At 58.8% G+C, this 25,592-nt stretch overlaps 1 protein-coding gene across 5 annotated transcripts in view; it reads right to left on the bottom strand.

Moving 5' to 3' along the window:
• The window catches only part of Cep131 (centrosomal protein 131), a 24,569-nt gene extending 3,980 nt beyond the window's left edge, over window positions 1-20,589 (bottom strand). For 3 of the 5 annotated variants that reach the window (XR_007345107.1, XR_007345108.1, XM_048797446.1), the window contains exons 1-21: window positions 20,177-20,586; window positions 13,899-13,993; window positions 12,044-12,158; window positions 11,721-11,842; window positions 11,017-11,130; window positions 10,038-10,196; window positions 8,258-8,375; window positions 7,808-7,924; window positions 7,487-7,646; window positions 7,019-7,113; window positions 6,310-6,477; window positions 5,821-5,994; window positions 5,041-5,160; window positions 4,727-4,852; window positions 3,846-4,094; window positions 3,158-3,260; window positions 2,355-2,556; window positions 1,249-1,356; window positions 1,018-1,135; window positions 838-912; window positions 117-259 (exon numbers count right to left, since the gene is read on the bottom strand). Coding sequence is in view for 3 of the 5 variants with exons in the window: in XM_048797446.1 (XP_048653403.1) it covers window positions 117-259; window positions 838-912; window positions 1,018-1,135; window positions 1,249-1,356; window positions 2,355-2,556; window positions 3,158-3,260; window positions 3,846-4,094; window positions 4,727-4,852; window positions 5,041-5,160; window positions 5,821-5,994; window positions 6,310-6,477; window positions 7,019-7,113; window positions 7,487-7,646; window positions 7,808-7,924; window positions 8,258-8,375; window positions 10,038-10,196; window positions 11,017-11,130; window positions 11,721-11,842; window positions 12,044-12,158; window positions 13,899-13,993; window positions 20,177-20,362 (2,867 nt within the window). In the remaining 2 variants the exon portion in view is untranslated. Of the gene's footprint in view, window positions 1-116; window positions 260-837; window positions 913-1,017; window positions 1,136-1,248; window positions 1,357-2,354; window positions 2,557-3,157; window positions 3,261-3,845; window positions 4,095-4,726; window positions 4,853-5,040; window positions 5,161-5,820; window positions 5,995-6,309; window positions 6,478-7,018; window positions 7,114-7,486; window positions 7,647-7,807; window positions 7,925-8,257; window positions 8,376-10,037; window positions 10,197-11,016; window positions 11,131-11,720; window positions 11,843-12,043; window positions 12,159-13,898; window positions 13,994-20,176 lie in introns of all 5 variants that reach the window. The other 2 variants (XM_048797466.1, XM_048797460.1) reach the window with 2 other exon arrangements.
• Between the last annotated feature and the right edge of the window lie 5,003 nt (window positions 20,590-25,592).

Here is a 25,592-nt window from a genome sequence, read left to right as displayed (position 1 = left end):
GGTGGGCAGGGTGCGGCTGGCAGAGGGGCCGGGACAAACTCCTGCCCTCCCCTCACCCCAGCGGCCAGGGCAGCCCAGCACCAGCCCCTGGCTGGCTCCCGCGCTGGAGGCCTCACCGGCTCTCCATGGCCCTCTCACTCTCCTCCTTGGCCAGGGTCATGTCAGCCTCCAGCCGGTGGATAACCAGCTCGATCTCCTGGTCGCGGTCTTTCCGGATTTCCTCCTTGAGCTCACGTTCCCGGTTCAGCTGCCACGCTTCCTGCGGGGCCAGGCAGCTGGCTGGGGAACCACTGGGAGGGCGCAGGACAAGGGAGGTGGAGGGGCACAGGGCAGGCTCCCGGGGGCTCCCTTCTTTGACCAACGGGGGCGCGGACACATTCATCGGGCAGAGAGGGCTTGCCCTGCCCTGGTTCCCCAGGTGCTGGAGCCCTTGGATAAGGCGGCCAACAGGCGAGTCCTCTCCTTGGAGACCACTCTGCCACCAGACAGGCTGGGGACAAAGAAGGAACTGGCCATACTGCTAAGTGGGGCTGTGAGAGTGTGAATGGGGCCAGTTCCTGGAAGCTATTTGGAAATTCCCAGAAGGAAACACCAGAGGCCAAGGAGGGCGGCCCCCACAGGCGGGCAAGCAGTTGACGGAGGGGCACGGGCTGGCAGCTGCCGGGCATGGAGGACAAGATGCCCTGACCAGGCCTTGTCCTCTTGCTGCCAACTCCTGGCTTTCCTGCGGCCACAGGATGGCAGAGAGCAGCCTGCAAGCCGAGTCAGGAGAGCCCCACGGAGCCCTGTGCGACACTGGAAGAGCCCCGGAGGCCTGGTGCTGCCCTGCCCTCCCACCTCTTTCTTGGCACAGCTGGCCGTCCATGCCTGCCTCTCCACCTCCAGCTGGTCCTTCAGAGCCTTCAGCTCCACCTGGAGGGGAACAGGGCATGAGAGCCACCAGCCAGCCCTGTCCGCCCAGAGCCTAGCCCCGGCCCCTGCCCTACTGGATGCCAGGCTCGGCACGGGGGAGGGGACCTGGTGCCGACGCTCCTGCTCCTCTTGACCCTTCTCGAACTCGGTCCTCAGGGCTCGGGTCAGCGCTGAGCTGCTGTCCTCTAGCTGCTGTCTCAGCTCCTCCAGCTCTGCCCGCTGCCTGCAGGCCAGGCCAGGCGTCAGTGGGCACAGGGCACCGAGGGTCACCACGTGAGCAGTCTATGGCTGGGTGAGGGGTTCACTGTGAGGGGGGTCAGCAGCCCCTGGCGGCACCTGGCTGCCTGCTGGCTCAGGCGCTCCCTCTCCTCGGCCACCTCGCTGTACAGCCGCCGCCGCTGCTGCTCCAGGGCCTGCTGTTCCTGCTCCAGGTGCTGCTCAAACCTGCGGGAGGGCGAGGCTGGCTCACCTGGCAGGTCGCGCAGTCCCAGGACAGGCCCCAGGACACTCGTGCGGCAGGGCAGGGGCAGCCACAGGCCACAAACATCAGTCCTCAGAGCATCCTTCCAGTGACACTTGATGCCTGTCAGAGCCACTGCCCAGGTCAGCAGAGCCAGGCCACAAGTCCACCATGACTCTGAGCTGAGGCTCCTGTGGTGGCTCGTGAAATGGCCTCATGGCTCGGCCACCTACTATCTCCTATTCCTGTCTGTCCTCACCGACCGCATCCTGCTTGGCCCCGCAGGCGAGGAGGGCCCCTTCCTGCCAGCTCTGCTTCCTGTGGGGGGGGCCAGGGGCAGGGTCCATGGTGGGAGCAGGCTGCCGTCGGCCTGTGTCCTCACCCCACCTGAGACAGGGCTGTGGGTCTGGCCAGCTGTGTTTTGAAGGGCCAGCCATACAAAAGGAGCTGCTTGCATATACTGGCCATTGCCAGCATGTCCCCCAGCCTTCAGGTCCCTAGGGTCTGAGGGCCCACCCAGCCTGGTCACACCTCTAACCAGTGACACCCTCCACCCCCACAGGGCCAAGGAGATGAGGGCAAGAGGCTGCTCTGGGCACCAGAGGGGCCTTGGAGTCACCTGTCTGGGGCTGAAAGTTCTGGGCCAGCTGTGGGGGTCTGCACACCTCCTAAGTCACAACCCTAGCTTCACGGGAGGGATGTGCTGGCTGGTGCAGGGGCTGCACCCGCAAGCACAAAGGAGCTACTGGCCGGTGCTGAGATGGGCAGGACTGCTATTCTGGGGCCACAGTTTCCTGTGCCCTCCTGGGCAGCTGCACCAAGACCCTGGGCCCCTCCCCCTCCCAAAGACCCCCAGACCCAGGCCTTCAGGACATACCCTCAGGGTTTAGAGAGGAAATGCCCTGCTTCGGATGAGGGTCTGGGCGTGGCCCCACCCCACCCGGGCCCCTGGCCTGGGCAGCCAGGATGTGCGAATGCCCACCGCCGCTGGGCTCGCTCGCGCTCCTGCTGGCCCAGTGCCTCCTTCTCCCGCTCCAGGTGCTCCCGCAGGTCCTCGGCCTGGCGCAGGTAGCGCTGGGCGGCCTGCTCGTCCCGCTGCAGCAGCTCGGCCTCGTGCAGGCCCCGGAGCCGCCTCAGCTCCTGCTTGTGTTTGGCGATGAGCTTCTGGATCTCGGGCTCCAGGCCTGGGGGCAGGACAGCAGCTGCAGGGAGTCCCCGCCCACACCACCCCTCCAGGGCGCCAACCTCAGAGTGCAGTTGTGCCTGAAGTGCTGCAGGGAAGGGGTAGTGCTGCCCCTGGTCCCTGCTCCTGGGGCAGTCACTCTGTAGCAGCTGAAGGGGACTCCAGGGCCCGTCCAGCCTGGGCAGGTGCCCGCCTGCCCTAACCATCAGGCCTCTTAGCATGGGTGTCCAGGACCCTGGAGCAAGGGTTCTGGGTCAAGAGCCAGGCCAGGAGAGCCCCACGAGCCACCTAAGGGCCTGGGCTCCCTCCGACAGCACCCTGGAGCCCGCCTCCCAGCCTCCTGCTCCCTGCTGCTTCCCACAGTGTGGCCTCCTGTTGGTGGCCCACTAACCCGACTTCTCCAAGCCCACCCCAGGGAAGGTGGGCGCTGCCCGAGTTCTAGTCTCTGATGGCCCACTGGTGTGGGCCTGCCCCTTCCACCCCAGGGCAGCTGCCCCTCAACACTGTGCCTGCTCTGGGAGGTCTGGTGTGAGTCCCTCCTGTTGGGGACTGCAGCCACTCTTCCCTTCAAGAGCACCCAAATCAGTGCTGGAGTGGCCCACCTCTGACGGTGATCTCCTTGATCTTCTTGGTTTTCTCGTTGATCCACTTCTCCCTGCGGACTTTCTCTGTTGCACTCATTAGTTCTTTGAGTTTCTTGATCTCCTAAAAACATGGACATGGGAAGTGGAAAGAGAAGATGCAAATGACATCTGTCCCCTCTGCCACACCTGTGTCCTGAGCAGGGCAGCAGCCTTCCAACTGCAGAGGCCCTGCTCTCCCCTGTGGCCGGTGGTCCTCAACACTGGCTGTCACCATGGACTCCAGGGGCCTCTGGCAACGCTGGTGCCACCCTCACTCAGAATCTGGGCTCTGGTCTGGGGTGGGCTCAGGGACTTGGCATCCAGATGGGAAGCACACTGAGGCGGCTGAGGCGGCCTCTCACTCCTGGCAGCCAAGCAGGAGGACGCCAGGAGCGGTCCTGGGCCTGAGCTGCTTGGGCACCCAGGCTGGGCTTGGCCCCCCGAGTCCAGGGCCACTGCCCATGGGAAGGGCCAGGCCGGCACCATGTCTGGATCTGGGTGGAAACACGGAAGCAGCCAGGCGAAGACGCAGCTTGGTGCGAGGAACAGCCCTCCTGTCTGGACCACATCCTCAGGGCCCCCGACTATGGAGACCCTCCTCCAGCCCTGCCCGGCTCTGGGGTCCGCTGCCCGCGGAGCGGCTCGGCCAGGCCCCCAGGCTGCTCACCAGCTCGTGCTGCTCCTGCATCTGGGCCACGCGCTCTCGACACCGCTGGTCGCCCTGCTTCAGCTCGGCCACCACCGCCTCACACTTCTCGTTCAGGACCTTCTTGTCTTCGATCAGCTGTGAGGCGGGGGTAAGGCTCTGCACTAAGGTCCCCACCCCAGCAGGAGGCCTGTCTCCCAGGGCCACCCTATCCATGCAGGACCGTGTATGCATGTGGACACGGGGCGGCTGCCCCTCTGGGTACTCGACCTGGAGGACATGGTGGATGTCAGAGAAGCCCCAGTGGGGACCACCCCAGCCTCGCTGAGGACCCTCCTGGGATGAGGGTGGCACCTTGCCTGCAGGAGGGCCTGCAGGCTGGTGCCAAGGGGTGTCCATGAAGCCTCCTGGAACCACACCAGCCTCACTGAGAGCCCGACTCTCGACCTGGGCACACTGATGTCAACCACCCAGTAGTGACCACCATCTTTCCAACCCCAGGCCTAGAGATCTCTCCAGATCTGGCCAGGGATGTGGCTGAGGGGCAACCCGGAAGCTTCTGCTGCTCTCACTGGGGGTACTCTGGCTGTCCCAGAAGCCCCAACAGACCAGGGGTGGCCCTCCAGGGATCGGATGGCCCAGGCATGGCACAGAAAATTTTGAACTTGGTCCAGGACACCTCCCTGTTGGGCCAGCAGTCAGCTAGCTCTGGAACGCCTGGCTCCTCCAAGGCACGCCTGGTTATCTCTGCCCGCTGTCCCGGCAGCCCACCACACTGGGCAGGACACAGCAGGCTATGTGGACCTCAGGCCAGCTCCACCTGCGGCCAGCCCCTTGCTCTGTAAGCCTGATTCTGACCCTCTGGCCTCATCCATCTTCCTGGTCCCCTGGGAGGGCATCACCTGGTCAATGAAGGACAGGTGCCGCTGGATGGTGGCCTCATAGTGCTCTTTCTGTTGCCGAAGCTGCCGCCTCAGCTCCTTTTCTGTCTCTTTGACCCGCCGGACCGTGAGGTCACATTGCTGTGCCTGTGGGGGGTGTGGGCAGGAAGGAGGTTCTGGCACCAGTCCAGCCAGAGACCCAGGGCTGGGCACTGGTGGCCGTGCGGAAGACACAGAGTGCCTTGGGAAGAAGCCAATGCCCAGGGCTCTCAGCGAGGTGCTATGGGGGCCTGTGGCCCAGCTGGCAGCCCTGGGTGACATGCTAAGGGCCTCACCAGTGCCCTCTGCAGCAGCACCACAGCCTGCTTCTGCTCCTCCAGCTCCAGCCGCGTCACAGACACGCGCCCCTCGGATGCCAGCTCTGGGTGCCCCCGCCCCACGTCTGCTGCCAGCCCCTGCAGACGTGGCCAAGTGTCAGGCGGGTGGGCCACCACCCACCGCTCACTGGGTGGATGACCAGGAGGCGGCAGGGATGTGCAAGGTGCCTGGCCTGCCCATGTTCCGGGGGACCTCCATGTCCCCTCCACTCCACCCTCAGGGGAAGGAGCAGCAAGGTGCAGGCATCTGAGGGTGATGGGAGAGCTCCCCCAGAAGGCTTCTATTGTTGGGTACAGGGCAATGAGGGCTGTGACCTCAGTCCCTACACAGCCACTAAAGAGCACTCTGGCACCAGTCCAGCCAGAGACCCAGGGCTGGGCACTGGTGGCCGTGCGGAAGGCACAGAGTGCCTTGGGAAGAAGGCAGTGCCCGGGTCACAGTCACTTCTGACCTTCCTGCTGTTTGCCACCACTCCACTCAGCCTGGCCACTGGTGTTCACCAGGGGACACCAGGGCCCAGGGTGCCAGGTCAGCTCCCTGGGCAAGGCGTAGGGAGGATGCTCGAGAGGCTCACCCAGAGAGGAATCCGCATGGGACAGTCGGTCCTGCCAGTCCCCCGCCTGGGCCACTCAGCCACATCGCTGAGCAGCCTGGTGGCCTCAGGTAAGGGGGAGGCAGGTGCGACCCCCCCAGAGCAGAGTGGGCTGGGCTGCCGCAGGGGCCTGACAGGTGCCCACCTCCTGCTGCCTGGCGGGCTGGCCCTGGCCCGACCTCTCCATCTCGTCCAGGAAGCTCCTGACGCCCCGCAGCTTCGCCTCAGACAGCAGCGCCCCCTCCTCAGGGGTGCTGCAGGGTGCACCGAGTTTCCCCCACCTCTCCAGGTTGTCAGCCGTCAGGGAGCTGGCACTGTCCTGTGGGGTGGGGCCAGCAATGGGTGCTGCTGGGGTGGCCTGAGCACTCGGGGTCCCCGGGGCTGGGTGCTTTGCTGGGGGAGCAGAGGCAGTAAGAGTGGGAGGCGGGAGGCGGCTGGGTGTCGCCCACCCGGAGGGTCTGTGTCCCACCTCACGGTCCCTGCACAGGAGGGGAGAGCGGGTCGGTGAGATCTAGCTGGCTTGTTAGGGTCTCAACTGCAGCCAGGAGCTGGGGAACCCCGCTTTCCCTGGCCTCTGGGCCTGTGAGGATGGTGGCAGCACGGGCTGGGGTGAGGGATCGTGTGGCTGAGTCACCTCATCCATCCAAGCATGTCTGTCCTTGTGATAGACCCTGGGATGGGACAGTGGTTTGGGATCCTCCTCCAGCAGCCTCAGCGTGTCCAGCAGCTCGTCCAGGGTTTCCCTGGACTTGACCCTGCTCCTGGTGGGGCCCACCATCTCCACGACCTCACTGGCCATGTCCTGGGACAGGATGCCTTACAGTAGACAGGCAGGGGGGACGCAGCCACCAAGGCCACTGGTGCCCAAGAGAATACTCGTGCCCAAGGCGGACCCCAGTGGTGCTGGGTGGGGCCTCTGCTGCCCACGTCCTGTGGCTCCTCAAGCCCACCCTACAGGTTGAAAGCATCTCCACCAGTGGCAACCCTCCCCCAGGAGAACAGACAGACAGGCTCGGCCATTCAGCTACATCACTGAGCAGCCTGGTGGCCTCGCTGTCCCCTGACACCTCTGACCTTCAAGCTCGTCTTCTGTGGACAGGGACACAAGGCCCTACCCAGGCCCAGTGTGAAAACCTTACAGGGTTCCAGAGCAGTTCTGAGACTCCACCCAGCCAGGGCCCCCCAGCCTGCCACTCTGCATCAGAACAGGAGCCCTGGGAAGCCTTTCAGGGGAACCCGGCTGAGGAGGGGCAGGGAAAAGGTCGGCTCAGGCCACTCCTGGCATGGACATGCCCCTCAAAACTAAAGTCCAGGAGGGAGGGAAGAGTGGGCTGTGCCCAGACCTGTGGCTTGTCCTCCGGAGACGGCTGGTGCTCTGAGGATGAGTCAGAGGCAGGTAGGCAGGGGTTCCTGGGGCCTGTGGGGTGGACGGTGGTGCCTGCCCAACAGAACACAGCAGGTTCCTGAACCTGGAAGAGCCTGGGAAGGAGCCAGGTAAGGGGGAGGCAGGTATGACCCAGAGCAGAGGCATCGGGGGGGCCCCGGCTTCCAGGGACTGAGGTTGGGGAGCTGGCGTAACCTCTGGCTCTAGGCCTCGATGCTCCGTGGGTCCTGTGTCCAGGACCAGCTGTCAAGGACTGAGCACCTCAAGTCCAACCAAACAGGTGAGCTGCTCAGGAGCAGAGGTGGTGTGGGTGTTACCATGGCCCAGGCTGTGGGTAGAAGCTGCCCACCTGGCCACAGTATGAGGGCCAGGGTATGACAGCAAAGGCTGCACCTCCTTCCTATCCTAGGCCTTCCAGGTCACTCACCAGTGCTGTTGGCCTTGAGGGGCTGGCGGGCGTCACTGCCTGGTGTCAGGGGCGGCTCCTGGGAGGGCCGAGGCTGCCCCGGTGCTCTGGTTTCTGGGCTCCCCTTGGGCAGCCCATGCTCAGCCTTGCCTGACTGCTGGGCTCGTTTCTGCCGCAGCTCCTGCCAGGGGAAGCATCTCTGAGCAGCCCCGAGGCCAGCCCCTTGCCTCCCACAGCCCAGCTGCCCTGGGGCTCCATGTCCAGAGCCTGAGGACCCAGGCAGCAGTGCTGGAGCTGGGGCTGGGGCTGGGCTCTTCCTGGCCTCCGGGGGCTGAAGGGCACCTGAATGGCCGCCTGCCTGGCCTGGCGAGCCTTCTCCTCTCGGGCCTTCTTCCTTGCCGCCTCCTTCTGCCGGTGCAGGTCCAGGAGGTTGCCACTGCCCAGCTGCTGCTGCTGCCCCTGCCAGAAGAGCTAGGGAGGGTGAGGCAAGCCCCCATGACTCTGAACCCCCCCCCTCTGCCCCATGAAGGGCAAGCCCCCAACCCCGAGAGTGCTCAGCAGGGGAGTCAACACTGTGCCTCGGGGTCAGGTGCCCATGCAGAGGCCTCCTGGGACCAGCAGGACACTCAGGCCTGACCATGGTCCCCTCGAGGACAATGTGGGCCACAGAGGTGTGACCTGTGTGGTTCCAGGTCTCTGTTCTACTGGTCCCAGAAACTGCCTATGCACAGTTCAGACCTTGGGCTTCTGCACCCACCCAGGGGGAGCCCGGGTGGCTGTGCCCACAATGACCTCCTGCGTGGCCGCCTGCAAGTGCTCCAGGTCTGTAACTCCTGCTTTGCGGCGCTGTACCTGGTGGCGGTACCAGCGCTGGATGGTGACGGCAGCCTGGTTCACCTGGTGGATAAACCTGTCCGGAGAGCAGGCTTCAGGACTGAGAGGGGTCCAGTGCCCCCAAGGCCCTGCAAGAACCTGCAGAACAGAGGCCCAGCCAGGCAGAGCAAGCTGGTGGCTACACACAGCCCTTGCCATTGACTGAAACCTGGCAGGACCAGCCCTCCTGGCTCATCTCACCAACACCCAAATGCAACATCCCAGGTCACCAGGAGAGCAGGTGCCGTCTGTCCACAGACCTGGGTAGTCTGTGCACGAAAGGCACCAACAGGAAGCAACCCAAACATGCTTCACTGTCTTCAGAGCGAGCTCAGGTGACAGGTGACAGGACGCTGCTCAGCAGCAAGGAGCCACCACCTGCGCTGGTGCCAGGCACAGAGGAGGGGCTCTGTCTAGGGCATGCCACAACAGCCGGACTGCTGGGCAGGGGCCTGAGGGTGGACAGACAGGACTCCAGGGACCGTGGTGCTGGAGCCGTCTGGTGGTGGTGCACTGCATCCACCGACACCACGTGTGCATCTGTCCACGGGAAGCCTTTTATCACTCAAGATCACACTCAGTACAGCTGACCAAGTGAAGACGCTGACCCTGACCCTTAGGACCAAGCGCAGATCCTCTCAGCAAAGACATTAACAGAGAGCACAGGGCAGAACTCGTCTGCCACCAGGGCCCTGACTTGGTGAGTCCCGCCCACCAAGGACACCTCAGAGGCTTTGAGCAGCTGCAGCAGGGCAGGTGGGCCGGGTGGAGGCCAAGGCCAGGTGGAGGCGTCTGCAGAAGCTGTCTGGCTGCTAAGTGAGGAGGCCAGGGCCACTATCCTGAGGCAGAGGCTCCACTACACCCACCCCGCAGCCCCCAAGGGCAGCTTCAAGTGTACAGCCCCACACGGTTTCTTGCTCTTCTCAGTCTTGTTATCTTCTTTCCCTTAACTTTATTTTTTTATTTTTTTTTTTTTGTCCTAAGGATTAAACCGAGGGGTGTTTAACCACCAAGCCACATCCCCAACCCTTTTTATTTTTGAGACAGGGTCTCGTTAAGTTGCTTATAGCCTTGCTAAATTGCTGAAGCTGACCTTAAACTTGTGATCCTCCTGCCTCAGCCTCGTGAGCCGCTAGGATTACAGGTGTGCACCACCTCACCCAGCCCCATAAAGTTCTTTTAACAAACAACTCTACTGAGAATAACTGACACATTATTAAAACCTGCCCATTTTCAGCACACAATTTCATGATTTTAAGCAAATTTACACAGTCTGCAACTACCAGCACAATCCCCATCAACATAATCCTTTTCTAGAATGTTCCCACTGCCTCAAAGAGCAACGGCCACCCTGTGTCTCCAGCTTCTGCCCAATCCTGGCAGCCATTGCTCCCTTCATGCCTCTAAGGATCTGCCTCTTCTTGGCACTTTATGCAGATGGGCCACACCACATGTGTCTGTCACTTGCCATTTAAATAACTACTGAATAAGATTCCCACTGGAGTCCTCCGACCCCAGGCCTTACTCCTGCTCCCCCAACCCCCCAGGCCCTAGCCCCTGCTCCCTAGAGCCCCCAGGCCCTTGCCCCTGCTCCCTGCAACCCCCCAGGCCCTTGCCCCTGCTCCCTAAAGCCCCCCAAGCCCTTCCCCCTGCTCCCTAAAGCCCCCAGGCCCTTGCCCCTGCTCCCTGCAAGCCTCACCTCTCGGCCTCCTCCTCCGTCACCTCCTTCTGCCTGAGTAGGTTGGTGGTGGTCCCCCCAGCGGCGCCCCGGGCCGCACGGTCAGTGCTGAAGTTCTTGTGGGGCTTCCGGAAGCTGCTCCCCTCACTGCCCTCGTTGGTGGCTGCCTTGATGATGTTGCTAATCAGAAGAGAAACCCCGTCTCACTGCCCCAGGAGCGCTCTGCCCAGGCGCCAGTGGAGCCCCAGGCACCCTGGGCTCTGAGCCAGCAGGAGGTCTGGGCACGGCAAGAAGTTTGCCCTCCTCCTCTACTTGGCCAGTCCCCGGGGACACCTGTACTATGACAGACCCGTCAGCCTGCGCCTGAGTAAATGGGCTTCACATTCATTCATTTTTTTAAGTGGTATGGGGATTGAACTCAGGGGTACTGTATCACTGGGTCACATCCAGTCTTCTGTTTTTTTTTTAAAGTATTTTTTTTAGTTGGAGTTGGACACAACTTTATTTTATTTATTTATTTTTATGTGGTGCCGAGGATGGAACCCAGGGCCTCACACGTGCCAGGCGAGCGCTCTGCCTCTGAGCCACAGCCCCAGCCCCAGTCTTGTATTTTTTTATTATACAGACAAGGCCTCCCTAAATTGCCCAGGCTGGCCTCAAACCTGTCATCTTCTTGCCTTAGCCTCCAAAGCAGCTGAGACTGCAGGCATCTGGGATGCCAGGCCATTGGGCCAGATGTAAGAGGCTCTTAGAAGCAGCAGGGCCACAGCTAGGGGCTCCTCTGCTTGTTCCAGTCACCCCACGGCGACACCCTTGCAGCTTCCTCAGGAGGGCCCCCGCCCGGTGTGAGTCCCTGGGAAGTGGGCCTGGCCCTGGATGGGACTGGGTGACAGCACTGAGGGTGAGGGACCTGCTGCTCGGTCCAGTGCCCTCACGTGCAGCGCGGGCCCTGCTCAGCAGACCCCGGGCCTGGTGCCTCCGGGGCCGGTGCCAGCCTTACTTGAGCGCGGGGGCTGTGTGGTTAGAGCTCTTGAGTGGGGGCGCCCTGCCCACGGGGGCGTAGTGGTTGTGCACCATGCTGGTGACGCAGTTGCCCACGGCTCCCTTGCTGCTCCTGCCAGAGAAGGAGGGTGCATCAGTGTGGGAGCAGGCGGCTGGGACCGCCAGCATGGGTACCGGTGTCGAGGGGCTGCCAGTGCTCGCTGTGGCACCGTCAGGAGTCTCCAGGGCCCCATGTCCTGCACCTAGTGGAGAAGCCCTTCCTGTCTCTCAGGAGACAGCTGTGTCCCCAGGCCCCATGAGGCCGAGGCTGGGGCTGGCCTGCTGCCTCCTCCGGGGCTTCTCCGCACCCTCCTACCACCCTGACCATGACCTTCGGACGTGCTCTGGTCCTTCAGGTCCCCAGAGTGCGACCTTAGAGTGAACACTGCATCCCTGACAAGGCAGGCCACTTTGGGCCTGAAGGCCATATGGTCCCCACCACCAGAGACACAAGGAACCAAGTCCAACCTCCAGGGAACCCTGGAGGGGCCAGAGCTCCCCGCGGGGACATGGCGGCTATAGGCTGCGGGACAAGCACAAGCCCCTGTTTAAGGAGTGGTCAACAGCCCCCCCACACCCCACCTTGCAGCCTTTGCCCTTGAGTAAGAAAGCCATTCATTCCAAAGGAGCCAGATCCCACCACCAACACTGCAGAGGTGGTACCTGTTATTGGCTGTGAAGCTGGGTGCCAGGGCACACTCCCTCCTCCGTGGGCCCCCTGGGGAGTTGAGGGTGCTGGGACTCTGGGCACTGGCCGGCAAGCCAAAGCCCCTGGGCTGATCATCCTAGGGGCACACAGGACACCCTCAAGGCCCTACCCCAGGGCCCTTGCCCTCCCAACACTGCCACACCCACAAATGGAGGTGTCCAAGTGCCCAGGGTGTAAGGATCACAGCCTGCTGACCAAGACAAAGGCCAAAGGACACAAGGAGCAGACGGCAGTCCTGTGGCAGGACCAAGACCCACGCCGCCTCAGCCCGCCTCACCAGGACATTCCAGGTGGCTCCCTTCCCACTGCATGGCTTGGGCAGGCTGGCCAGCCTCCCTCTCCCACCAGGATCTCCCTCGAACAGCGCCAGGAAGTCAGTGGGCTCCGCAGGCCTGTGTCACAAGAGGACGGCACATGAGGACAAGGTCAGCCAGCCAGGTGGCCAGCCCCAGGAAGACAGGGCCACGTCTCACAAGAGGACAGAAGGGGCTGTGCTGCCACTGAGAGCTTCTGCCCCCAAAGCCGCTCCTTAGCCTGACCAGCGGGCTCGGGCTGGGGCCTGGGGGAGAGGCCCAAGAACCCGTCCGTTAGCCACACTGAGCTTACATTTCTGAGGACCAAGGGTCTTCGATATGTGACCAGCCACTGCTACCACTCTCCTCCTGTGGTCAGGAAGCCACACAGGCCTGCAGCTCAGAGGGGTCCACAGGGCCCCCCATGTGGCCTAGGACATACCTGCCCCAATGTCCAAACCTACCTGGGGCAAGAGCCACAGCTGCCCCAACAGAGCTGCCCTGATGGAAACGTGGTCTGTCCACAGTACTGTATTATTATTATTTTTGTTGTTGTTATTATTATTATACCAGGGATTGAACCCAGGGACGCTAGCCACTGAGTTTCATCCCCAGCACTCTTTGCTTTTGAGATGGGGTCTTCCTAAGTTGCTTAGGGCCTTGCTAAGTTGCCCAGGCTGACCTTGAACTTGAGTCCTCCTGCCTCAACCTCCTGAGTTGCTGGGATCACAGGTACATGCCACTGCGCCCAGCCAGTGATAAATCAACCCACTATGAGGTATGCAGCACTGGTCATCCACTGGCCATCGCCATGGCACAGATGGCCCTCGAACACACTGAGCTCCAGGAAAAAGCCCGACACCAAAGGCCACACATTGTGACTCCAGCTGCAGGAAATGTCCAGAACAGGCGAACCCACAGCACGCAGGTTGGTGGCCAGCGGGTGGGAGGGAGGGAAGTGACCATCAAGGGTCACGGGGCTTTCTCTAGGGAGAAAACATGACCGTGACGATGGCGGTACAACTCAAGTGATCCTTAGATCACTGATGGGCTGGGTGTGGCTCAGTGATAGAGCACTTGTCTAGCTTGCAGGAGGCCCTGGGTTCAATCCCCAGCACCAAAAAAAAAAAAAAAAAAACCAAATAAAAAGAAAAGAAGAAGAAATAAAAAGTGCAGCAAGTATCCCAGCTGCTCTGCGCCACAGTCCTGGGCTCTGAAGTTGCCTCTGGTAGACATACAATGCCAACCCCTGAGGCCACGGACCCTGGGCGGGGCAGCACTGTCCTGTTCCTCAGGGGAGGTGACCCCTGGGCTGGCCCACAACTTATCAGTCTACACATCTGCAGCCCTAGCTGGCATCTGCCCTCTTGCAGACAAGACGTGTAGGAGGAGGTGTCAGCCTAGGCCCTTGTCCTGAGGGTTTGCTGGCTGCAGGCTGGGTCCCCTGCTGGCACTGGACATCCCCTCCCACTGGAGTGGAGCCAGCGGGGCAGCAGCTGTTTAACTGGCGGAAACGGCACAGGCTCACCAGGAGGATGGGGAACTGCCAGGTGCCGGTGCCTCTGTACCCAGACCTGACCCCAGGGGAAGGTGGACAGATCTGCCTGGAGGACCCTGCCAATGAGACAAGACTGTCTGCCTGTTGGTGGCCTCCCCACCCAGCCCATGGCTAGAGGTGGACATGCATGGAGCTCACCCCAGGCCCCAGGCTTTAAAGGGGCACAGATGGAGCTGACAAAGGGCTGAGGCAGGAGAGGACAGGGGCTACCTGGGGGCTGGGCTACCAGAGGGCTCTGGGAGAAGCTGGGGTGATGAGGCCACCCGATGGGCTGGGGTTACCTGGGGCAGCTGGTCCACGGCTGGTTGACCTGTGTGGTGCTGTTAGATCTTCGAAGGTTGTTGATGGCCCGGGAACCCCCAGGCCCTGTGGCCTCCTGCGAAGAGGGAGAGAAAGCCACTCAATGGCCGAAGTCTCCGACCCTTGTCAGCCTGCTCAGCACAGGCAAGCCCTGGAGGGACAGATGGCACGCATGCTCGGTTTAGGGACGGACTGGGACACAAGTGACCCAGGAGCAGGTAGGCAGGACGGGGCAGTGTGGGGGCTGGGCAGGGCCGACCTCCTAGAGCCTGGACTTCCTGCCCAGCTGGGGAGGGTCGTGGCCAGGCAGCAGACTGGCTGTGAGCCGTCTCCTGTCGGGAGCACAGCCAGGCGGCTCTGGGTTGCCATGGGGTGAGAGAGGAGATGGGGGCACCGGTGGGCAGCGAGCCCTCAGGGAGTCTGGGTCAGAGGGCAGTCTGCACAGTCCCCGGGCAGAAGGCTGTTGGGGAGGAGAGTGCCGGAGGCCGCGAGGGCGTGTGGAGCCCTGAGGCCAGGCTGAGGGAGGCACTGTGGGTGGCCTCTGGGCCACTGCTGGGGCTCGCTCCTGGGAGAGGCAGTGACGGGCTTGAGGCAGGTGGGGAAGGGCTCAGTGGAACGAGGCTGGGCCCGGGGCTGCCTTCCAGCTTCCCGCAGGCTTAAGATCTTCCAAATCAAGCACTTTGGGGGAAAGTCCGGAGTGAGAAACAGCGGGGGACCCTCCCCACCCCACACACTGTTCACATCATCAGTGAGATTCAACCTGACGCCAACGGGGGTCCACCCCAACAGTGAGCCCCCAGACCGGAAAACAGACACAGACTTTCAGGTTTTAAAATCAGAATCCTTAAGCTAAACACAAACCCCCCTCACAGAAGACAAAAACAAAACCAAGGGACCCGTCACGTGCGGGAAGCCGCGAAGCAGACGATTCTCCCTGGCGTCTCCCCTGGCTCGCAGTCGCTTTCTGAAGCAGCGGACAGCGGGCCGGAGCGGCCACAGCAGAGACACAGGGCTCTGACGTCAGAAGGTGGGAGCACCCACCTTCCCTGCAGAGGACGCACACTCCCCCCAGGCTGTGGGCGGCGACCCTCACGGACTGTCAGGGTCTGTTTCCAGAGGCAGCTGTCAAGTCTGGCAGGTCAGTGATGCGCCCAGTGCTACTCCTGTGGTGGTCCCAGCTGGACCACACTAGGGGCCCAGGCCAGGCACTGGGAAAGGCTCCAGAGGACAGGGCTGTGGCAAGGGCACCAAGCGTGCACCCAGCACCCAGGACCCGGCGAAGGGAGCTGAGCGACGGCTGAAACTGGGACAATGGACCCAGCGAGGCCACTGCTCTTCTGGGCAGACCCAGGAATGTCTGCCTGGCCCTGGCACTGTGCCTATCAGACAGGGGCAGAGGGCACCCTCCGCCTCCTCAGGGAGGCTGGCTGAGGTGGGCCGCACCTGCTCAGGGAGAGGGGCAACGGAGGCCTGCGCCTCACCAGAGCAAGCCCCAGACTCTGCCCTCAGCGTCTCGGGGGGTGACCTCAAAGTCCCCAGAATTTCCCACCTGATCAAAATGCCAGTTCACCTGGGACCCTGGGCCAGCCTCATGTCCAACAGTACGGTTTACAGAGGGGATTTCAACAACACCCAGAAGGTGAGGTGGGATGGGGGCGTGGGCCACATAGTGCCACTCCACCTGGGGGGCTGTAGGCTGAGGTGGGCCAGTGTGTGCCCACCGCACCTCTGCATGGAGCAGGGCAAAGCAGAACACACAAGATGAGGCCAGAGCAGTTTGTTGGGCCAGAAAGGAAGAAAGCAAGTGCTCAAAACCAAAAGGTGAGCCAGTCCAAGGGAGCAAGAGCCAGGCGCAAGAGCTCCCGGGGCCAAGGCTGGAGCCGGCAGATCAGCAAGCAAGGGGTACCAGAGCAGCACGCGCTGCGGAGCCTTCTCACAGTGAGGTACAGTGAGAAGCCACTGGTCACAAACCCCAAAGAACCTGTGGAGACATTCTGGCTAGAGCAGGGCCCACAGGTCCCCAAGCGTGGGCCACATGGGTAAGAGCCCTCCAGAGAGCAAGTAAGAAAGGGAACCTGACGAGTGGCAGGGAGGCCTCATGCCATGAAAGGGCCGTCAGCTCTGTGGTCCTCCAAACCTGCCTACCCATGAGAACGTCCCGCAGACCACCGTCAAGTCACGGAGGAGGGGCTGAGCCTCGGCCATAGGGGACCGAGGGGGCCCAATGCCCTGTGGGATCCTGGGGCAAAATAAAGACGTCAGGCCAGGCACTGTGGTGCACTCCCGTAATCCCAGCGGCTCAGGAGGCTGAGACAGGAGGACCGCAAGTTCAAAGCCAGCCTTAGCAACAGCGAGGCACTAAGCAACTCAGTGAGACCCTGTCTCTAAATAAAATACGAAATAGGGCTGGGATGTGGCTCACTGGGCAAGTACCCCTGAGTTCAATCCCCTGTACCCCGCCCCCCAAAAAAAGATGTCAGGCAAAAATCGGGCATGTGACAACTGTGGGCTTCAGCCATTGACCAGGTCACGGCCTGGGCCAGCATCCCACACTGGTACCCCACAGCTCGTGTGGACAGTCTTGGCTTTCCCTCTGAAGCTGTAAGGACGCAGCCTGCAGCTCATGGTCACCCGATTTCACACAGGGAGATCAATGCCTCTGACACCGCAGACCCAGATGTGGACTGCCACGCCGGCAGCTCGGGGGAAGAAACAAGGGGCAAAGTGCACCGTGAGAGGCTGTGTCCAGCACAGAACCTGGCCCTCGGCCTGTAGTGGACCAACTCAGCCCTTCCCCTCTGCTGCCCTGATTCTAGAATCAGTCAATCACGCAGACCGTGACCCCCAAGCTCCTTCAAGCAGAGTGAAGGGCAGCTATGTCAGGATCCAGGTACATGCAGCGGCCTGCGAGCCTAGCTCCCCGGAAGCCCTTCAGCAGAAGTAAAGGCTGGCCCTGCCACCCACTCCACACACGTGATTGAGTTCTTGTGGCATCTCATTATTTCTAACGTGTGAGTTCTCAGGTAAACTTTTCTCATTGCCAAACATCTATTTGAATTTGAAAATATTTGTTTTATTAAGGCATGTAATAAATTATTCTTTGAAACTTGTTGAAGAGAACAAGATTCAAAGCCATGTGGTAAAAGATGGCATACTGGTTGCAAAATAAACAAAAATGACATTGTGATTTTTTTGATACCGAGAATTGAACTCAGGGGCACTCAACCACTGAGCCAGATCCCCAGCCCCTTCTTGTGTTTTATTTAGAGACAGGGTCTCATTGAGTTGGTTAGGGCCTCACTAAATTGCTGAGGCTGGCCTTGAACTCTTGATCCTCCTGCCTCAACCTCCTGAGCTGCTGGGATTACAGGGGCCACCACGGCACCTGGCTGCATCTTTCTAATACAATTTTCTAACAATGTAATAAAACACACTAAACTTACATATTCATGTTCTGTTAAAACCACGTTTCATTAAAAGTACACTTTCATAGTATGTAATTTACATTTTTTTCCTAATGTGCTTACCTAAATGAAGCAAAGCTACAAATATAGACCTTAATGATTTAAGGTAAATAAACTTCTCTAAAACAGCACCATCAGTTCTCTTTCTGTGCATACCAAATTAGTAAAGACTAACAATTGTGGGCATGTTGTGTGTCACAGTCAATCAGTGGCACTCCCCTTGCCACCGGTGAGGGGACGATGAGCTTCTTTTGGCAGCACCCAGGGCCCCCACTGAGCCACACCCAGCCGGGAGCACTCGGCAATACCAATACCACGTGCTCTGACCCAGTGGTTCCACCTTTAAGATTTATTCTACAAGATCATGTATGTATTGGCAAACACAGGCCTGAAGACACTCGTGGTGGCACCACCCACAAGAGGACCTTCTGCCCTGCTGTTAGAGAGGGCAACGGCTGCGCACAGCCACTCGGGGTTCTACAAGACACAGCCCGCACGCGGGCCCACGTGTGCCTGTGTACTGGAGCAGCAAGACCCGCAGCACCACACAGCCACCCTGACATGTTGCCCGGAGAGGTGACAGGCAGGTCTGCTGCTTGATGGGCCCCTTTCTGGTGTCTCTCTGCATTTTAAACCGTGTGCATGTGACCATTAAAAATAGCACACACAGAATTTTTTAAAATATGTATTTTTTAGTTGTAGATGGACACAATACCTTTATTTTATTTACCTTTGTGTGGTGCTTAGCATCGAACCCGGGGCCTCACACACGCTAGGCAAGCACTCTACCACTGAGCTACAGCCCCAGTCCCATAGGTAGAATTTTAAAACACTCAAACAAAGCAGCAGCACGGCGGCACCGGGTGACGGATATGGACAGCTTCGTCTGTCCTGGGTCTTCCTGGCAGCGGTTTCCCACCTCCTTGCTGAGGCTGATGTCAAGAAGGGAGGAGGGTCTTGTGCTCACTGAAGGCGCCAAGGTGGAAAGGGTATGCTCGGAAGGTACACAAAGTCACAAGCCAGGAGCCCCTCCCTTCAACTGCAGGGTGGTCTGGCACTGACGTCACCTGAGCCACAAGACCACCAGTGACTACAGCTCATGTCCCAGACAATCGCAGGACAGAGGGCCCTGGAGAGAGGGAAGTCTTTGGAGACAAAGGTGATATGGAAATACCAGGCGGATGGTCAGCAAAATGGCCCCCAGCCAGGGGCTACTCCAGCCCCACAGAGAACAGGAGAAACAGAGTCATCAGCCCCATGTCAGGCATGGAGCCATGGCCTGGCAAGTGCTCCCCACAAACCCCAAAGACACCTGTGGCAGCAAGGTGGCCAAGAGGACAGGCACTACCCAGAGCCACTCCTCGCTGGGTGGTGGCTTTTACCCACATCTGACCCCTGCCCAGGGATACCAGGGAGCAAGCTACGATCATAAATGTAGGAAACAGCTGGACACTCTGCCACGGAGAGGACTCACGAACTCCACCCTCAACACTGGGGCAGGCAAGGGGGCAGCCTGGGAAGATGCCTGGACAGGACCTGTGCTGGCCTTGTCTTTAAACCCATGTTCAGGAACAGAATGCCCTCAAGTGGAGAGGTGGGAGAGGGTGGTAGGTGCCCAGGTCAGCCACAGGTGCAGCCAACCACAGCTGGGCACTAGCAAGCCAGCAACTCCACACCACTGTGCCACAGTGTGTCACCGCATCATCCCCCCCACGCCCCCTTCTAGGCCTCCTGGGCAGTGGGAGGGAGCTGGACAGGAGGCAGGGTCCAGTGACTCTGGAGCAAGGTGGAGCTGCAGAGGGCAGCAGGTATCAGTGACACACTAGCCCAAATTGGCCATCACTCCGCTGAAGCAGCACACTGTATCTTAAACCTATGGCCACCACGAGTGCCCTGGTAGAACGTCCCAGGTCCCCATCACAAGGGTCCTGGGCTTTGGGATCTTGTTTGGATAGAAGGTCCTCTACTAGACTGCTGTCCTCACCTCAGAACTTGGCTTTCATGAAAGCAGGAGTGACCTTTTTAAGGAGAAGGGCGGGAAGAACCCAAGGGCACTTAACCACTGAGCTACATCCCCAGCCTTTATATTTTATTTAGAGACAGGGTTTCACTGAGTTGCTTAGGGCCTCACTAAGTTTCTAGGGCTGGCTCTGAACTCATGATCCCCCTGCCTCAGCCTCCTGAGCCACTGGGATCACAGGCATGTCCACCCGCCCAGCTGGAGCAAGGCTTTTATCCACAGGGGAACCACCACCCCAACCCATGAGGCTACTCTCTACCCTGCCAGGATCCCCACCAGGACTAGACTGTCTGAGCCCCAGATTGTCTGGGCATCTAAGCCAAGCTCCCAGGCCACTCTGTGGGGCACTGCCCTGCCCCCCCCCCTAGTACTTCCCTGAGACCAAATCCTAGCCCCTCAGCCACCCTGATGTGTGGGTGACAGCCTCATTCCCTGCCCCAGCACAGGTGGCAGGAGGAGCACCCCTGCCCAGCACACTGGAGCCCATCCAGGGTTCTCCGGGGTCACAGGAGCGTGGCACCCTCCCCACAGGTCAACCTTGTTGATTAAGATTCCAAACAAATCCAAGGGCAGCAGAGCAGGAGGGACAGGGCCTGGTGCTAGGATGTGGGCTCTGCCTCAGGCCAGGTGGCCACTGTGTCCTCCTGTGGGTCAGCTCCCAGGTGTGCACGGCCTGGACCATTCCTGCTTGGAAATGGCCAAGAACTGCACAGAACTGCCCTGGGGCCAGATGCCACCCATGACAACAGGACCCAGGGCCCTACGCTGCACTCACCAGAGCCCTCCTCCTCATTGTGCCGCCTGTGGCCACAGAGATGGAGCGGGTGACGGGCTTGGCTGTAGAGGCACTGCTAGGACGCCGGGACATGGGCAGAGGGAGGCCAGTCAGACTCAGGTCCACACCTTCCGGGCTGCCCTCAGGGGTAACACTAGTGGCCCGTGAGCCTTTCATGGTGGACATGACAGACCTTAAGAGGGAAACAAGAGATACAGTGAGACACCCGAAAAAACTGCGGTCCCCTGCAAATACCACCTGCAGCAGAGCCTTGCCAGCTCAAGACACCTGGGTCCACCTGCCACCAAACCCTCCAGGAACCTGCCACCCTCCTCACTGGCAGGTGAGCCCCTCAACAGGAATACAAGGGGGCTGTTCTAAACCCCATGCCAGTACAGGGCTGAGCAGGTGCCTCTGGGTGATAGGCAGGTGGGCAGCATATTACTACAAGAAAGTGGCTCAGACAAGTGGAGTGCCTTGCTCAAGATCATGGTGCTGGTAGTAAATGGCAGAGCTCTACCATTTACTACCAGCACCATGATCCTGAGCAAGGCACTCCACTTGTCTGAGCCACTTTCTTCAGTGAAATGGGAATTTTAGAAGTGCCTCTGTGTGGGCACCACAAGGTGTGACCTGGGGCTAGCATAGGGTGTGCACTCAACAACCCAAGTTACTCCAGCAGGATTTGGTCTTGAAAGTCCTAGGACAATAAGCTCAGGGTCCCCAAGCTCTAGCCAAGACCCCCTCAGAGCCCCTGGGCACTCCCTGATCTCTTGGATGAGGCAGCTGCTCTTGTGCTTTCGGGGCACCCTGCCACCCCTTTTCATGTAGGCTGCTCTTAGTCTCCCTTGCTCTTTTCCTCTGAGTTGGAAGCCCCCAGGGCTCAGCCCCAGCTTCTCTTTCCCATCCACCCCTGGCCTCTTGGTTCCCTCCACATCTCAACCCTGGTTGGGTCAGACTCCTTGTCTTGGCTCCTGTAACAGCCCCTCCACCTGCCCGGCCCCCTGCTGTCCTCACCGGGCACCTGAGTTTCACAACACTCCCAGCTGGCATTATATCCTGGTGGAAACAGTTTTCCAGGCACAGAGAATCAAACACCCCAGATCTGACACTGCTCCCTGACACACACCCACCCCCCACCCCTGCCCACTCTCATGCTCAGCTGGCCCATCCCAGCATCTCTGCACCTGCTGGCCCTTCTGCCTACCTGACCTTGTCTACCACCCCAACCCTCTTCTTTCCCATATCCTGCTTCCTCTTCAAACACCACACAAGATTGTTTTCTGAATTGGGTGACTCCCTTGAGAGGACAGGAGCCTTGTAGCCACAGTACCTGACACACAGAAAGGGCTCAAGTGGTGAGTGCTGAGGGAATGAGGACCCAAATGTTACATGTGATTACAGTCCCTGTCACTGCATCCGGTGTGCCAAGGGCACAGAGCTATCGTGGGTCCCCCCGTTTTCTAGCGGCAGACCTGCCACTGGCCTGGTCAGTGGCCTCAGCTCTGCGTTTCCTGCTTGCCGGTGAAATTTAACACCCCCCCCCCTCGGCACTGGCCACGCCCAGCTGGACACAGCGGACCCTGCTGTCCCAGCCACACGTGCAGCCAGCGAGGCTCCTGGGTAAACACGGCCTCTCCATGGAAACCTCCGGCAGGATGAAGGGAGGCCTGGGAGGCCAACCGCACCCCGGGTGGAAAGGTGTTCCTCGCGGGGCCTGAGGGGTCAGGTCCAGCGTCCCGCCTGGCCCCCCGTGGGGGGGACGCGGGGACGCGCAGGAGTAGGGCCCTTGCGCCTNGTGGGCGGAACCAACGCGCCTCTTGATCCCACCCCTGGCCCGGCTCCGTCCCCTGGTGCACGGAAGGCGCGCGTTAGGCCGGGAGTGCGTCCCCGTGCTGCGTGGTCCGAGCCCTCGCCCCGCTCTGGCTCTCCTGACTCTGCCCAGGGAACCCTGGACATACAGATCGGATGCCCTCTTCAACAAAAGTTGTATTACAGTAACAACATAGTGCTGGCCTCTCCACATACCTTTTATATTAATATATTTATATATATATATATATATATTTTTTTGGTACCAGGGACTGAACTCAGGGGCACTTGCCCACTGAGCCCCATCCCAGCCCTATGTTGTATTTTATTTAGAGACAGGGTCTCACTGAGTTAGCGCCTCGCTAAATTGTGGAGGCTGGCTTTGAACTCCTGCCTCCGCCTCCCTAGCCGCTGGGATTACAGGTATATGTATATTTTTTTTATTGTTGTTGTTGTCGTCGATGAACCTTTATTTTATTTATAGGCGGTGCTGAGAATCGAACCCTCACACATGCTAGGCAAGCGTTCTACCACTGAGCTATAACCTCCACCCCTACCTTTTTTTCCCCTTAAACACCTTTATTATTTTATTCTTTTAAAAAAGGTTTGAACGGGGCATGTAGACCACGCCTGTAATCCCAGATGCTGGGGAGGCTGAGGCAAGAAGATTGCAAATAGAGACCAGCTTCAGCATCTTAGCAAGGCCCTGAGGAATTTAGAGAGAACCTGTCTCAAAATTAAAAAAAAAGAAAAAGAAAGAAAGAAAAGAGGTTTGAAGCTGGGAGCAATAATGGTGCAGGCCTATAATCCTGGGGACTCGGGAAGCTGAGGCAAGAGTATTACAAGTTCAAGGCCAGCCTGGAAAACTTTTTTTTTTTTTTGTGGTGCTGGGGATTGAACCCAGGGCCTTGTGCATGAAAGGTAAGCACTCTACCAACTGAGCTATGTCCCCAGCCCCCAGCCTGGAAAACTTAATGAGGCCGTGTCTCAAAATAAAAACCAAAAAGGGCTGTGAATGTAGCTCAGTGGTTGTTTGCCTGGGTTCATTCCCCAGGACTGCAATAAATAAGTAAATAAAATAGAAGAGTTGGTTTATACATAGTAAAATTCACGGTGTTGGCCGTGTGAGTTGTGCAACCACCTCTGCAACCCAGGTGCAAAACACTCTTCCACCCACACGGGTGTGTGTGTGTGTGTGTGTGTTTGGGGTGGATCGGAATGTCCTCCAAGCTGGTGTGCTGAAGGCGTGGTCCTCAGTGCTGCAGTGTCCTGAGGTGGGCCTTCAGTGGGTAACGGGATCAGGAGGTCAGAGCTCACACTGATGGGTGCGTAGACTACTGGGCTGTAGCAAGGCTGCATGTCACTGGGTGTGTGCCCTGCAAGGGTACTTTTTGCTGGGGCTCCTGCTCCCTCTCTCCCACTCCCTCTCTTCCCTCTACTCAGGCCCAACACACTGCAGCCAGCCAGCCATGGGTGGAGAGCTCTGAAACTGAGCTACAACAGAAGTTGTTATTCTTGGGTATTTGTCCCGGTGATGAAAAGCTGACTTAGAACTGGACCTCCTCACTGCCAAACCCTCCCCGCCCTCAGGCCCTATGGTCGTGCAGCTTCAAGGTCATGGTGTAGCCTTGGGCCTGGTTCTCCCCCTGGTGTGGGACAGCCCTCTGCTCCTGGCAGCAGTGCTCAAGCCACAGGCAAGCCCAGCTGTCACCTTGTTCTTCAACCTTAGGACCCAGCCTCAATCCCAGCACTGCCACTGAAGCAGTGGCTCTAGACTAGCTTAGACTGAGTGGAGGTGGCTTCTGTTTGGGTGAGTGCTGGGAGGGGCTTGTGGGTCGTGTACTGGGTGCTTGTAAGCTACCAGAGTGTTCCACAAGCTTGCAGCTCCACACTCCTGCAGCCCTCTGGGCCCCTTGCTGCCAGGGTTCCTCCTCTACAGTCCCAGTGACAGGCAGGTCGTGGGAGCCCACACAGCCTTCAGGACCCTTCCTGATGATCAGGGGCGTTGAGAATCCACTCCTGACACGTGCGCCTTGTGTTCACACAGATCCTTTGGGGACATATCTGTTCACATATTGTGTTCACTTTGTAACGTGGGTCCTTTTTCTCAGTTTTGAGTGTTCCTTACAAGGTCTTTTATATCAGTCCTTCATAGGAGACAGGTGACCTGAAAATATCTTCTCTGTCTCTGTTCATTCCCTTAACTGTCAAAAGAAGTTTTGTTTTTGTAGTTTTTTGGTAGGTAGTAGAAATTGAACCCTCATGTATGCAAAGCAAGTGCTCTGCCACTGACCCACAACCCCTGCCCTTTTATTTTGAAATAGAGTTCAAGTTGCTGGGGGTCTTGCTAAATTGCCTGGGCTCCTCGTGCCTCAACCTCCCAAGTAGCTAGGATTACAGGTGTGTACCACAACACCTGGCTAAAGAGGTTTTTTTTAATCATTCTTTTTTTTAATATTCATTTCTTTTATGTACACAATGCCTTTATTTTATTTTTATGTGGTGCTGAGATCGAACCCAGGGCCTTGCACACACTGAGCGCTCTACTACTGAACCACAACCCCAGCCCCAAGTTTTTTTTGTTTTTTTTTTAACTTTAATAATAAAGTCCTTTTTCTATCTCATAACACTATTGCTTAACCAAACCACAGAAACTTCTGTTTTCTTCTGGAAGCTTGACAGTTTTGCTTCATGTTGAGACCTATGGTTCCGTTTAAACTACAGGTAAGGTGTGAGGTATGGGCCAAGATTTGTTTTTTATTCCTTTTTCCACATGCAGATGTCTGCTGTTTAGCACTGTCTTAAAGGCTGCCCCTTCTTCAGGGCCAGTCACTTTTGCAGAAGACGGATGGTCTACATGTGCTGGTCCATTGATCAGCATCTACCTTGTGGCCAACACCAGCCTCAGCTGTGCTGAGATCAGTTACTGGTGTGTTCTTATTCAAGATCACCTCAGTTATTCTAATTCCTTTGATTTTCACTGTTTGTCACTATATCTTAAAAAATCCAGCAGAAGGACCTGGGGCACAGCTCTGTGGTAGAGCACTTGCTTGGCAGGTGAGTCCCTGGGTTCCATCCCAGCTGAGACTTGACGGGGTCACCTGAAGCCTGCAGGTCTCTGGTTCAGAAGCAGGGATCCCTTCATCGATGCTGGTGCTCATCTCCTCTGCTTGACATCTCTCATCGCAGGCAGAGTGATGTGACCACCACCAGGATCGAGGTGTGAATGGACACAGTAAGGTTAGTGGCAAGGATGGGGCCACTTGGCAGTTGTGCCAAACAGTTAATAACAGCCGCCCTACGTTAAGAAATCCTCAGAGCGAGCGGGACGGGACAACGCACACCTGTAATCCCAATAGCTCGGAAGGCTGAGGCAGGAGGATGGCGAGTTCAAAGCCAGCCTCAGCAACTTAAGCAACTCAGGGAGACCGTCTTTAAATAAAATATAAATAAGGGCTAAGGATGTGGTTCAGTGGTTGAGTACCCCTGAGTTTGATCCCTAATAACCCCCCCCAAAAAAAGAAATCCTCAAAGTGTGTTCTTACTAATGGTGTCTTCATTAAAATGTACACATGCAGAAGAAAGGGGGAAAAAGTGGCCCAAC

This window comes from Marmota marmota, unplaced genomic scaffold (genome assembly GCF_001458135.2).
Source record: "Marmota marmota marmota unplaced genomic scaffold, marMar, whole genome shotgun sequence".
In the NCBI taxonomy this organism is placed as follows: Eukaryota; Metazoa; Chordata; class Mammalia; order Rodentia; family Sciuridae; genus Marmota; species Marmota marmota.
The sequence above is the reverse complement of the archived record's forward strand: the minus strand, read 5'-3'. Positions and strand labels throughout refer to the sequence as shown.